Here is a 13230-nt window from a genome sequence, read left to right as displayed (position 1 = left end):
CAAGGACCTGCTCAGACCCGACCCGCGACTGAAGGTGAACCCGGCGGGGGCGCGCCGAAGTGAGTGGCGTTAAGGTGAACGGGGCCGGGGCGGGCGGGGGCGCGGCGTCCCGGGCCGTGAACCGGGTGGGGCGGCCTGTCTGCCCAGGACGCGGGGAGCAGGAGGTGACCCAGGGCCCCATGGGCCTAAGATGTCAGGGCCGGGTCATGGTGCGCTGTCAACTACCGAGACATGATGATGGGGTGTCCTCGGGCCCTGTCAGTCCCCAGACATAGGCGGCATGGTCCCCTTCAACCTGCCAGCCCTAAATATGGGGTCACGGTGCTCACAGCCTGGTCAGTGCCCTGAACGTGAGTTTCGGGGTTCCCTCCGCCCTCATCCACCCCCAGACGCAGGCCTGTGGGCTCTGGACACGCCCCCTCCCAGCCCACGGGTATGTCCCCTGGACAGACGCCCAGGCGCCCCTCGTTGTCCCCTGCACCCCACCCTGTGGGCCAGGGGCCTCCCCGAACTGCCATCCAGCCTCCGTCTACTGCACCAGGCCAGCCGCCGCCCCCAGCCCTGGCTGAGCTCCGTGCCGCCCTGTCACTGCCCAGGTGGCCGCTCCTCTTCCGTCCTGAGTCCACCTCCAGGAACCCTCAGCCCATCTGGAGCAGCCCCCACCCTGAGCTCAGCCCTGGGGGCCAGACACCTTCCTTCTCCCAGAAGCAGAGCCTCAGGTTCCAGAGACCCTGCCTCCTTGGCCCCTCCCTCCGGACCCTGAGGGGACCCCCACTCACAGCCCTCCCCTGAGGGACGGGCTCCTGGGCTGGGCCCCTGGACTGCCAGCTCGCCACAGCCCTTCTCCCGCCAGGCAGGTGGCGCCCTCAGGCTGGCCCTGAAGGTGTGCAGGAGGGGCTGAGTGCAGAGCCCCCGGGTGCCCGCCGCCCCCTGGAGTTCAGAGGTGACCCTTCTTACCTGAGGTCACCGTGGCTGCACTGGTGTCGTCACCTCCAGCCCCTGGCCCTCAGGCAGGCCAGGGTGATGGGGTTCTGGTTGGGAGGGCTGCGCCCAGAGCACTTGGCAAGTGCGGTTTAGCTCTTCTCTCTGGGTGTGAGTACTGGGCAGCCCATGTGTGGTTTTAGGCGTCAGTTCAGCGAACAGTTGGGGCACCCGTGCTGTGGGCCAGACCCTGTGAACAGACAGCAGCCTGCCCCGGCCCCAAGCTGGCGGGAGGGGCACTGCGTTCCTGAAGAGAGTGTATGGAGGGCCCACGCTTGGGAGGACGGGCGGGGGGTGGGGGGGGGGGCAGTCTGGGAGGTAGTTTGAATCGGTGTCCCTGGGCCTTCCTGCTGCACCCACACAGTCCCGGGTCCCTCCACCCCTTGCCTCTCCCTCCTACTTGGTCTTCAAGTCCCGTTCAGATGTCCTTCCTGCTCCCAGGGCTGCACCTGTCCCTGTAGAAGTTGTCCCGCCTCGGGCTCTGCTGCCAAGCTCAGGGCCCTGCCCTTGTGCCTGGGGGTCACCTCCCCCCCTGACCGATGGCAGGCCCCCAGGGTCAGGGTTGTCCACTTCTCTCTGTGCTCCCCAGGCCTCAGCAGAGTTGCTGCTGAGTATGGGAGGGTGGCCAGCCTAGCACAGTGGCTTCCAGCTGCTGGCTTTAGATGATTGTTGTTTTCTAGGAATGGAGAGAATTCCGAGGTTCTCTTCCCAGAATCTGTGTTGTGACTGTGGTGGTTTGAGCCAGGCTCTAGCTCAGTGATGGCGAACCTTTTGAGCTCAGCGTGTCAGCATTTTGAAAAACCCTAACTTAACTCTGGTGCCGTGTCACATAGAGAAATTTTTTGATATTTGCAACCACAGTAAAACAAAGACTTATATTTTTGATATTTATTTTATATATTTAAATGCCATTTAACAAAGAAAAATCAACCAAAACAATGAGTTCGCGTGTCACCTCTGACACGCGTGTCATAGGTTCGCCATCACTGCTGTAGGAGCAGACCTGGTGGAATCCTAGCTCCTCCATTCAGTGGCTCTGTGACCTTGAGCAGGTGGCATGGCTTCTCTGGGCCTCAGTTTGCTCCCCTATGAAATGGATTTGCGTTAAGCACTACGTGCCTGAGAGGCTGTTGTGAGGTCAGATGAGTGTCCAGGGCTCAACGTCCAGAGCTCAGCGAGGATGGCCGTGGTGGCGGACAGGCGAGCAGAGACCCTGGTTACAGCCAGGCTGCAGAGCGCTCGGCTCAGTCCAGTCCTCAGTGAGGCTCAGTCCGGGCACTCGGGGCTCAGTCTGGAGCAGCTTTTCCTGCTCAGTCAGTGAGTGAGCCATCAGGACCCTAGTTTTTAGTCCCAGGACTTCTAGCACAGTGTTTGTTTTCATTTCAGCACGTAATACGTATGCACGTGCAAGCCAGGCCAGAGCAGGCTCCCCGCCCCGTCACAGCATGGTGCTCCTCTCCTCTCCTGCCCGCCTTTCCCACGGGAGTGGGGCAGCCCCCCACTGGACAGCTTGCAGTATCCCAGGGTTTCCTCTGCCCTCTAAGAGATCACAAGTCAGCAGGGTGAGGGCAGGGCCTTGCTCCCTCCAGGGGCCCCAGGGGAGGTTCCGAATCATTGGCACTGGCACCTGTGAGGTGCCCGATATAGAAGGGTAGTCACTTCAGTGGGGGTGAGGGGGTCAGTGTTCTCAGATGGTCTGTAGCCCCTTCCCAGAACCCCTCACTCAGCCTTGGTGGTCTTCAGACCTCAGACAGGAGCCCTTCCTCCGCTGGGCTTTCTTCATTTACGAAGTGCAGGAAGTCATGGGCACTGCAAACGCTAATGAGCAGTGGTTTCTCTCCTGGCTGTGAGCGCGCTGCATTTAGAGAAGGAGCCCTGAGAGCCGATGCAGGAGTCGCCTGGAGTCCAGCTCCCCATGGGCGGGCGGCAGGGCAAGATCCATGTGCGGGAGCGGGAAAGCTCCACCTTCCCAGCTCTGTCCCTCAGGCTCCCCACCTGTAAACTGAGGGTAATAATACCACCCACCTGGTATTATTATTCCCTCCCTTGTGTTTCAAGGAAGGTAGAAGAAAGTCACCGACAAAGGTCTGTGACACCAACTGGGAACAGATTTTCAGACATGGATGGCGCCATCCCTGTAGTAACCAGGGTCAACGGGAGAGCGAGCTGGGCCAGAGGCCAGGCGGCTGGGGAGTGTGGGTGCTGCTCGTGCTGCAGGGCATCTGCCCAGCACCTCACAGGGACTGCTGGCCGGGCTCTACACATGAGGTCCCAGGTGTGCGGGAGCCATTGGGCACCACCTGGCAAACTACCGGAGGAAATGAGCCTGAGAAAGTCCCGCTGCACTCCTCCCTCAGTGCCCCCGCCCCCGCCCCGCCCCGCCCACCATCCTGGCTGGATCCATCCTGCATGGTCCTGGTCTGTATTCTGAGCCCTGTGCATCTTCTTTACAGAAGGCGAGTTGCCTCCCAGCGCTGCTCCCTCGAGTTCCTGGAAGACACCGTGGGATGTCCCTCGGTTCAAAGGTAAAGATCCCGCCTGCTGCCTGAGAGCCCTAAGGCCCTGCATACTCTGCCACCACTTGCCTGGGGGCCAGAGAGGGTCCTGGAGGGATGAGTGACTTGTTTCTCACCTGCAGAACCAAGCACATACCCGGATCCCCCAGACACAAGGGCCTGAAGAAGACTCACTTCATCAAGAACATGCGACAGTATGACACCAAGAACAGCAGGTACCGGCCATTGTGGGGCTGCCTACCGTGTCCTCCATCAAACCTTGGGGGCCGGCTCCTGCCCTGGAGCCACAGGGAGAGAGGTGCTCGGCATCCCAGCCATACATGTCCCTTCCCAAGTGTACTGGCCTCCCTCCAAATTAGCTGAGCTCCAAGTCCATGGCTAGCCCACTGCCTCTCCCTCCCCAGAACCCTGGGGACACCAGGCTTAGTGGAGGTGCTGAATGAAGGGACATTGGAGCAGGTGACATGATGGGACGCATCCAGGACAGAGGGCTTGGTGTCATCCAGGAAGCATTGGGGGCGTGGGGCGGTGGACTAAAACCTAAACATGGCTGCCCCAAATCACTACCGTGGCAGCAGGTGCACCTTCGGAGGCCTGGTGCCTGCAGATGCTAGGTGAGGGCCACTCCTGTCGCCTGTCCCTCATGCACCACCCTGCCAGCCCTGAGGCATCTGAGCTCATCACCCTGACCCAAAGGGTCCCCACACCGTTCCCCCTCCCATAGGAGGTCACGCTACAGGCATCCACCCTTCCCATTAGTGGCCATAGGTTGGACAGTCCTGGGTCCCTCAGCATGAGGGGCTGGGCCTAGTCCTGAGGAGCAGGCACTAAGCAGGCCTGAGAGCCAGGTGGGCCTCAGTGGGTACTGAGTGCCCAGTCATCCAGCCAGAAAAGGGGGGAGCCTCACTGTTGTCCTCCTGCTAGACTGGGGCTTGGCCGGGTAGAGCCATCCCAGAGGGGGAAAGGCTGTCCTTCCTGCTCTGTGCTCCATGCAGGGGCACCTCAAGGGTCGCTTTGGCTCGGGACATTGAACGGATGCTTTTTGACACTATTAGTCCCCCACCTTTCCAGGGTGGCTGAGGAGGGGCTCCCTGAACCAAACGGCCCTCTGGGCACACACTTCTTCCCGTGTTTCATCCAAAGTCTGACCTTTCAAACTAGGGTCCTGACCTCTGGCCTCCACCCTGCCAGGGGCCAGGTGAGACCCTTCCTGTGCAGCATGCTACGTGTGGGGGACCAGTGAGAGCTGGCATGGACAGACCCATTGACCCTGGCCGCTGGGCCTCTTGGCCTGAGAGTCCCCTGGACAACTGGGGTGGTTCCTGTCACCGGAGTCTAGGCAGGAAGGCATTCTCCCCTCCCCAGGAAACACCTGCCACCTGTTCTGACCCAGCTCTTCCCACAGGATCGTGCTGATCTGCGCCAAGCGGTCCCTGTGTGCGGCCTTCTCGGTCCTGCCCTATGGAGAAGGCCTGCGGGTCAGGTGAGTGGCCCCGGAGGCACAGGCTGGGCTGGACCAGGCTCTTGGCAGCCTCACAAGGTGGTCAGCAGATCAGCTTCCACTGAATCTTCTCAGAAGCTCTGCCCCTCTCCTGGTTCTCCGGGAGGGGTGTGTGCGCACCTTACTTCAGTGTGAGCTGCCTCAATGTCAGTGCCGAGACATGTCTCCTCGTGGGGGCACTGCATGCATCCTTGTGACCAGTCCAGGCAACTGTGTCCTGCGTGTAACCCAGGAAGAAGGAGATGGCCGTCAGGGTGGAGAAGCCTCCTGCCCAGTGTGACTGCAGGGTGGGGGACACACCCCTAAAGACCGGGCGTGGCCTAAGCTGCGGCACGGCACGGCGCTGTGGGGCCATATTGTTGCCAACCGGTGTTTTAACAGGAAGTGGCTGGTTCTAGGGAAGGAGAGACTAGACAGTTCTTAGGACAAGCATCCTTCACTGTGTACCCAGTGAATCTAGTGCCGCTGTTCTTCCAATGAGAACTCCTGCCCGCACGTCTGCGAGGTGAGGTTCTGCTGCCCCACCCGCTCGGGCAGAGGGACCCAGCCTCTCTCCGGTGCCCTGTGTTGCAGTGACCTGAGGGTGGACAGCCAGAAGCAGAGACATCCGTCCGGTGGCGTGTCTGTTTCTTCCGAGATGGTCTTTGAGCTGGAAGGTGTGGAGCTGGGAGCAGATGGAAAGGCAAGAACTGGTGCTGTGCACACAGGCCGGCGGGCGCAGATCTCATGTTATGGAGGAAATGAGCACATGAAGTTGTGCTTCCCTTTGATCTTCTAAAATGCAATGGGCAGTGGGAGCAAGCCACAGCCCTGTAAGAATGGGCCTCGCCCTCAGCACTGGTGGTTGGAGGTCAAGGGCATCAGAGGCAGGGAGAAGGTTCCTGAGCTACAGATCCAGATAAGAGCTGGTGAGGGTGACGTTCTGGAATGTTCTTGTTACTGAGAACACTAACATCAGGCCTGTGCTGGGCCACAGAAGGGAGTGGGGGTGGCGGGGGGTGGGGGGGCTTCCTGCAGCAGCAAAGAGGAGCCGGACTGACCTGGCCGTGCTTGTCTTTCCAGGTCGTATCTTACGCCAAGTTCCTGTACCCTACCAACGCCCTGGTCGCACAAAAGACAGACAGCCACGGCCCGCCACCCCAGCCCCGGACCAGCCTCCCCCGGGCTATGCCAGCATCAAGATACAAACCTGCTGCTGCCAAGTCAGCGCCGATCAGCACGGAGCTAGGTACCCTAACCAGGCGCACGGGGGCAGGACAGGCGGCTACGCCAGCCAGGCCAGTGACCCCCAGGGGCAGCAGAGCAGTGAGTCACATTTGAGCCCACAGCCCTCAGTCTAGACAGAGGCGGGCTTGGGGCGTGGGGTTGGGGTACTGCCTTTCAGAATGGAAGGCGGGACTCGCGGTGGAGCAGACCCAGCCAGGCAGTGAAGAGAAGTTGTGTCCCCAGATGGCTCTGGGGCAGAGGGCGGGTGGTCCATCCTCATCAGGACGTCCTTCCCTCCCACCCATGCCTAGACCCCTCCCAGACCCCAGGAGCATTGCTTCCCGTTCCTGGAGAACAGCTGCAGCCCCAGCTGCTCCTGGGCGCTACACAGGTTCTGCTGAGACTTGGGTTGATGGGAACTGGACACCAGAGCTCGGGGCTCGTGGTGGGTCAGGGCTGCCTTCTGCCTGCAGGGAGTGATGCAGGGGATCCCCTGGAGTATAACCCCAACCTGCTGGATGACCCGCAGTGGCCCTGTGGCAAGCACAAGCGAGTCCTCATCTTTGCATCTTACATGGTACGGCGAGCACCAAGCAGCACTGCCCCTCAGGCGCTGGGGGGTGGGCTGTGAGCTAGCGGCCCCAGCACTGGGGAGCCCAGCACCACCAGGGCAAGGCTGACGTGCCCTCACCCCCAGGACACCAGCAGCACCGCGGGGAGGGGGTGTGCAGCAGGCCAGAGAGCAGTGCTGGCCCCACCACCCTGGGGTTCAGCCCACGTGCTCCACAACCTGGATCCCTGCTGTGCATTCAGCTCCACTGCCCTCTGTCCAGAGGCGTGTCAAGGCTCAGTGCATTCACGTTTGCAGGCCTGACCGCGTGAAATTGCCTCAGTGGCCCGGCCCCACCCTGCTGCCCTCTGTGTTTCAGACCACGGTGATTGAATACGTGAAGCCCTCCGACCTCAAGAAGGACATGAATGAGACATTCCGAGAGAAGTTTCCACACGTCAGACTAACACTGAGCAAAATTAGGAGGTAGGGAGGGCCAAGGACATCCCCAAAACCTACTTCATTTTTTTTTAATGTTTTTATTGAATTTTTTAGAGAGGAAGGGAGAGAGAGAGAAACATCAATGAGAGAGAAACATCGATTGGCTGCCTCCTGCACACCTCACACTGGAAATCAAGCCCGCAACTCTGGCATGTGCCCTGACTGGAAATCAAACCAGTGACCTCTTGGTTCCTGGGTGAACAATCAACCACTGAGCCACACCAACCACGTGGCCCAAAACCCACTTCTAATGTGTGTCATCCTATGAGGTCCTGTAGGCCTATCTTCCCATTTCCCGTTGATTCCTGAGCCTGAAGATCCAGATGCCCCCTCCCACCCTCTGACCAGGCCAGTAACACACACACGCACACATGCACATGCATACACATGCACGCCTCTGCCAGTCAGGCTGTCTGTTTGCCTCTTGCAGCTGCCCCCACCCACTGAGCCCTCCTCACTGGTGCCCACGACACCCCATGAGGCAGGCACCGCCATTGTCTCTATTCAGTAGAGGAACTTGCAGGCCAAGGCAGCTTGCCTATAGCCTCACAGTGAGCAAGTGCTGGAGCTGCTGGCCGAGGCAGGGCTCCTGGTCACTGCCCCTTCTGGGGTCCTGCGCTGCCAAATCCTACTACGAACATCCCACCCCAGCAGCTCCAGGGCTCCTAGGGTCCTCTTGCTACCACAGGAGAGCAGGGACTTTGTCCTCTGTGGCAGCCCCTAGAGGACAGTGTGGGACACCTGGTACAGTGCGGGGAGGGGGGAGGGGGGGGCGGCGTAGGACTCAGCCAAGGGGCAAGTGGGGCCCAAGACCAGCACACTGCTTACCCACCAAGCTGTGGGCCCTGGTGCTGGGCTGCACCCGCCTGGAAGGAACAGAGCTGTTCTAATGGCCCTGTGTCATGGAGGGGGTGGTGTTCCTCCCCCCCAAGAGCACCTGATTTCCCTATAAACCTGCAGTTTAAAACGTGAGATGCGGAACCTATCTGAGGAGTGCAGCCTGGAGCCTGTGACTGTGTCCATGGCCTACGTGTACTTCGAGAAGCTTGTCCTGCAAGGCAAGCTCAACAAGCAAAACCGCAAGCTGTGCGCAGGCGCCTGTGTGCTGCTTGCTGCCAAGATCAGCAGTGACCTCCGCAAGAACGAAGTAAAGCAGCTCATAGACGTGAGTGCACTCAACCCTTCCCTGGCCCCCTGGCCCCCCAGCCCCTCCCCAGCCCCCACTCCATCCCAAGCCAGTGCTGCCCCACCCAGGCCTCACCCCAGCCAGCACTTAGAAGGCTGGGCACTACCCCTGGAGAGGGAGGTCATTGCCCACTAACCTGGAGCGGGGCCAGCCACCACTCCCAAACCTGCTGGCTTAGGAACCAGAGCAAGGGACCTCGGCTTAACCCTTCTCTCTTCCTCAATGCAGAAGTTAGAAGAAAGGTTCCGATTCAACAGACGGGATCTGATTGGGTTTGAGTTCACAGTGCTTGTGGCCTTGGAACTTGCTCTCTATCTTCCCGAGAACCAGGTGTTACCTCACTACAGACGCCTCACGCAGCAGTTCTAGTCTGCTGCCCACGCCCGTCGGCACGGTCTGTGGCCCCAGGAGCTGTTCCCAGGCAGTGAAGTGCACCCTCGGCCCCCGTGGCCTCACCCTCCCGGCTGGGACACACGGACCCTGCCTTCACACTTTCTTCCTTGGGGGCCATGCTTTCATTCCAAAGCACCACATCACCATGGTATTTTGAGGAATATTCCTGCCTTCTCATGTGGACAGAATGTGGGATTTGTCATTTTCCTTTTTTCACGTGCCTGAGACTGGCCTGGCACCAGGACCTGTAATTTATGCCTTGGATCCTGACGTCATGGCATCTTTCTCCTTTGCATTGCCTTGCCTTCCACATACCATCGTAGCCACTGAATGGCATCACAGTGGTGACTGTTTCCAGATGCTGCTGAGCACACTCAAGTCCCTGAAGCTAATGAAGTAAAGTATTAATCTTGACTTTCCAATTTCTGGATGTGGAAAGCACTGGAACACACCCTGCCCAGCCCACTGTCCAGTCCCCTCCCCACATCCACAAGCAAAGAGCAGACTCCTGGTTTTGATGAGTTTTATTCTTGGACCTGTTCTTCCAAGCATCATGTCACTGTGAAGTCCTCGTACCTGAGTGTTACGCAGGCCAGAGGCCTCTGCAAACACAAGCTGCCCCTTCACCTCATCCAGAAAACCCACTGGCCTGCGACACTGGGATCTTCAGATGATTGCATTGCTGGAGTGTGGCTTTTGATCTTATTAAGCAATATTATGACAGAACAGCCTATTGTCATTTGGGATTCTGTTCTGTAGGTGTTTCTCATAGGGGAACACAAACTAGTTAAATGTGTAAAGCTGTGAGTTGAAACCACACTTGCTCAAGCTGGGAGGAGACTGACTACTTCACAGCCCACAGCACAGCCTCCCCAAGAGGTCGTCGGCTCAATGCCTTTCTCCCAAGGCTGTCCAGGACAACTGGCCGGTGCGGTCACCCTCAGACCCCAGCTGCCAGTGATCCTCACTCCTACAAAGGCCCATGCTCTGCTTTTCCAGGTTTGTTGTCCTTTGCACGAACTCTGTTGTCCAGTTCTCCAGCTCGCTGCCCCACCAAAAACACGTTAAGGACTGGTGAGTTAGCTGGCCTGAAAGATGGCCATGATCAAGCTGCTCCTATTGTGCTCCAGACCTGTGACTGGAGGGGCCCTGGGTCAGCCCCCATCTTGTACTCTCTCCACGTGGGCTGGTGCTTTTGCAGAACAGCCAGTTCTGCTCATCACAGCACCCAACCACCAGCAACTCAGCCCAGACCCCAGCAGAGGTGCAGGCCAACCACCCATCCACTTGCTGCCTGCGGGTCTGTTCCTTCTGCCACTCAAAGGAAGACTGCGGGGTGGAGGACCACGCCTGTGTCCATGGTCCAAACTTACTGCAGTGTGCCTCCCTCTCCAAGATGGCTTCCTAAACCCAACATGCAACCAAGTTAGATCGGAGGGTGTAAGGTGCTAGGCCCCAGCAACTTCTGGAAAGCAACCTGTCCTGCCACCATATATCTCAAGAACACTTGTGTTACAAGCACTGTAAGGGACTCTCAAAACGTCCCGGTTTACAGCTTAGCCTTGAAGGACCTGTCTCTTCAGGAATTTCTAAACGGACTAAAGTTAGACCAGCTGAGAAATATGGTAATTTAAGTTTGCATTTATGTAGTAAGATTTAGTCATTTGCCCATCTCATCTGTAACCTTCCCAGCTGTGTCCTTTAGTAATGCTGGAGCTGCCACTGTGTGGTACTCAAGAATCCCTGCAGAAAAGCCAGTATTTAAGCCAAACCTCAGCCTGAATCCCTGTCCTCTAGAACAAGGCCCAACTGACCTCTGAGTTGGTCCACAGCCCAGTGCCACTCGCTCAGAACCCAGTAGCAGTTGTGGATTTTAAATGTGCGTTAAGCAACTATCTTACCTCAATGCCAAGTTGTGTCACAAGTGTTTGTATTTGTGCTTTAAAGTAAAATGTGGTTTTGCAGCATATTTTATAAGTCACCTCCTTTCAGTGAGCTGACCCCCTCCTCACCCATTCACAGCAGAATGTCAGCTCTAACCCTCCAGAGCCCAGCACAGAATGAACCAACATGGGGGGGTGTTTCCACTATTTATTTATGACAAATTTCACATCTGTGATGCCTTCAGTCAGAAGTTCCTAAACAAAAGGAAAAACAACATTAAAGCCTCGTCTCCGGAAAAGTCGCAGCCCGTCCCCAAACTCGACTTTGAGACGGCTTACTTTGAGACGATGCCATCGGCCTTGGCCAGTCGGAGAATGGAGTCATCTGACTCACCCTGAGAAAAAGCACGTTGGAACTATGAGCTGGCAGGAGGTCCACCAGGGACCACCCAGCCCTAGTGGCAGGCTCTCTCCCAGTCTCACTACTCAGACCTCACTGGACAGGGAAAGGCCTTTGGAGATGGAGTGTGATAAGTGGGAGGTTCCAAGGTAAAAGGGTGGTCCTGCTTACAGCCTTTGAGCATCCTTTCTACCCTTCACCCCACCACCCCCAGGAATAGGCAGACAACCAGTGCAACCCAGCCCCATAGGCTCAAACCTATTCTGCAACAAATGGACTCAGTCAGGCCTGAGAGATCGTCTAAGACACCATTCTCCATTACCGCCCCACGCCCCCACCCCACCCCCAGAAGCCCACAGATGAGCCACCTCCAGGAGACTCACCATCCTACGGATAGCCCCGCAGATAGCATAGGTTTTAAACTGGCCGTTGAACCTGCCTGTCACCTTGTCAACCTGTTGATGGAGAATGAGGATCATCAGACGGGCACTAGAGCTCCTTTAGCTCTAAATCTGGGGTCTGGGGATCATCAACCCCGGGGCCAGCCCAGACCTCGCTCTAGTCTGGGATGGACCTCGTCCAAGCCCTAGCGCCCCAGGCTCACCTCGGCCACGTTCATCTGGATGGACGCGTGGTCCTTCGCGCCGATGATGCGGTTGCTGGCGGAGCTGCGGGGAGAGCGTAGTGAGCGGAGGGGTGGGAAGTCACGAGTGTTTGTATTTGCGTTTTAAAGTAAAATTAAATGCTGCGGCGCTCACCATTTCCGCGGTACGTACAGGTCCACGAACTCGCCGGCGTCGTTCTGCATGTCGAGTGCACCTACGAAACCCCGCGTGTGAGAACAAGCTGGGTCCGCGCGCCCGGACCCGGGCCCCGCGCCTTGGCCTCACCCCGACCCCCGGTCCCCGCGCCGTGGCCTCACCTCAAACCCCGCGCACCCGGACCCCAACTCCGCGCCATGGCCTCACGCCGACCCCGCGCACCCGGACCCCAACCCCGCGCCATGGCCTCACGCCGACCCCCGCGCACCCGGACCCCAACCCCGCGCCATGGCCTCACGCCGACCCCCGCGCACCCGGACCCCAACCCCGCGCCATGGCCTCACGCCGACCCCGCTCGGAATCCCGCGGAGCCGGCACTGGGCCACGCGGCCTACCTGCTGCCACCACCACGAGCGCGTCGGCAGAAAGAGCGCGCTACGTCCCCCGGCAGCACTACGACGGGCGGGGTGGGGCGGGGCCTCGGCGAGTGCTTCCGGGTCCCAGCGCGCCCGCGAGTCTGCGCAGAGCCTGGCCGCTCCCCCCCCCCTCACTGGCGCACTTCCGGTTCCGGCGGGAGCAGGCGGGGGCGGAGGCTGGCAGCTCGGGCGGCGAATGGGTGGCCGGGGCCGCGGGCTCTGCGGTGCCGGCGGACCGAGGTGTCGCCACCCCTGGCGGGCCGGAGACCCCCGCGTCGGTGAAGGCGGCGCGCGGTGCTAACGGGCGGCCCGGGGTGTTCATCGGCTGCCGGAACGCAGACCCGGTCCTGGGAACGGACCCTGCGGAAGCAGCCGAGTGAGAACACTCGGGTGATGAGACAGACGCGGGGCGGGGCGGGGGCGCCGTCCTGGGACCTAGAGGCCAACTCCTCGGAGTACGAGGCCCGAGCGGCAGGCGCTGGGCCACGCCTGGTGTCAGAACCAGGTCAAGCCCACAGCCCTTCGCTGCACCCTCCGACCGCTCCCAGGCCCGCCGGCCCGCTCCGGCCCTCCAGAGTCCTGGTGCCAAGACCCATCAATAAAGAAAATGGGAAAACCCCAGACTGCACAGCTAGAGCCCCTGTGATCAGTGTGCAGGGCAGCCTGGATAAAAACGGGCTTCGGGTGAAACAGAAGACCCCTTCAGGACGGGCTTGAGACCATGTACATCCTACCCCCTCCCCCCCCCCCCGAAATTTAAACATGCAAACAAATTCATAAACGGGTTATACCTAGTTAATAACTCTATGCTGACTCCTTGTTTTCTCTTCTTCGGTAAGTCAGTCCCTGTTCTATTGCCTATTTGTGGTCTTCCTCCGAATATATTTATTCTGGGGGTTATGCCTAATAATCGTGATGAAGCGGGCCAAAGAGACG

The 13230-nt window shown here is 59.1% G+C and overlaps 2 protein-coding genes across 6 annotated transcripts; one reads left to right on the top strand and one right to left on the bottom strand.

Moving 5' to 3' along the window:
- Window positions 1-3235: 3235 nt before the first annotated feature.
- Window positions 3236-10803, top strand: CABLES2 (Cdk5 and Abl enzyme substrate 2). 5 transcript variants are annotated; one of them, XM_023745557.1, is made up of 10 exons: window positions 3236-3256; window positions 3435-3506; window positions 3620-3712; window positions 4903-4980; window positions 5572-5680; window positions 6061-6226; window positions 6516-6781; window positions 7134-7240; window positions 8216-8420; window positions 8670-10803. In XM_023745557.1, exons 3-10 carry the CDS (start codon window positions 3684-3686, stop codon window positions 8808-8810), a joined length of 1101 nt encoding a protein of 366 aa, XP_023601325.1. In that variant the 5' UTR covers window positions 3236-3256; window positions 3435-3506; window positions 3620-3683; the 3' UTR covers window positions 8811-10803. The 5 variants fall into 5 exon arrangements, with proteins under 5 accessions (XP_023601325.1, XP_006104315.3, XP_023601329.1 ...); XM_006104253.3 differs by having other exon boundaries at window positions 3237-3256; window positions 6678-6781; XM_023745559.1 differs by lacking the exons at window positions 3236-3256; window positions 3435-3506 and having other exon boundaries at window positions 3652-3712; window positions 5450-5680.
- A 107-nt stretch (window positions 10804-10910) lies between these two features.
- On the bottom strand, window positions 10911-12425 carry RPS21 (ribosomal protein S21). Its single transcript, XM_006104252.3, has 6 exons — window positions 12274-12425; window positions 11876-11936; window positions 11722-11785; window positions 11501-11572; window positions 11057-11112; window positions 10911-10972 (listed from the first exon to the last, which is right to left on the bottom strand). The coding sequence occupies exons 2-6, from the start codon at window positions 11923-11925 to the stop codon at window positions 10963-10965; spliced, it is 252 nt and encodes an 83-aa protein (XP_006104314.1). The 5' UTR covers window positions 11926-11936; window positions 12274-12425; the 3' UTR covers window positions 10911-10962.
- Window positions 12426-13230: the final 805 nt, after the last annotated feature.

This window comes from Myotis lucifugus, unplaced genomic scaffold (genome assembly GCF_000147115.1).
Source record: "Myotis lucifugus unplaced genomic scaffold, Myoluc2.0 scaffold_556, whole genome shotgun sequence".
NCBI lineage: Eukaryota > Metazoa > Chordata > Mammalia > Chiroptera > Vespertilionidae > Myotis > Myotis lucifugus.
Note: the sequence above shows the minus strand (reverse complement) of the source record. Positions and strands in the feature narration are given on the sequence as shown.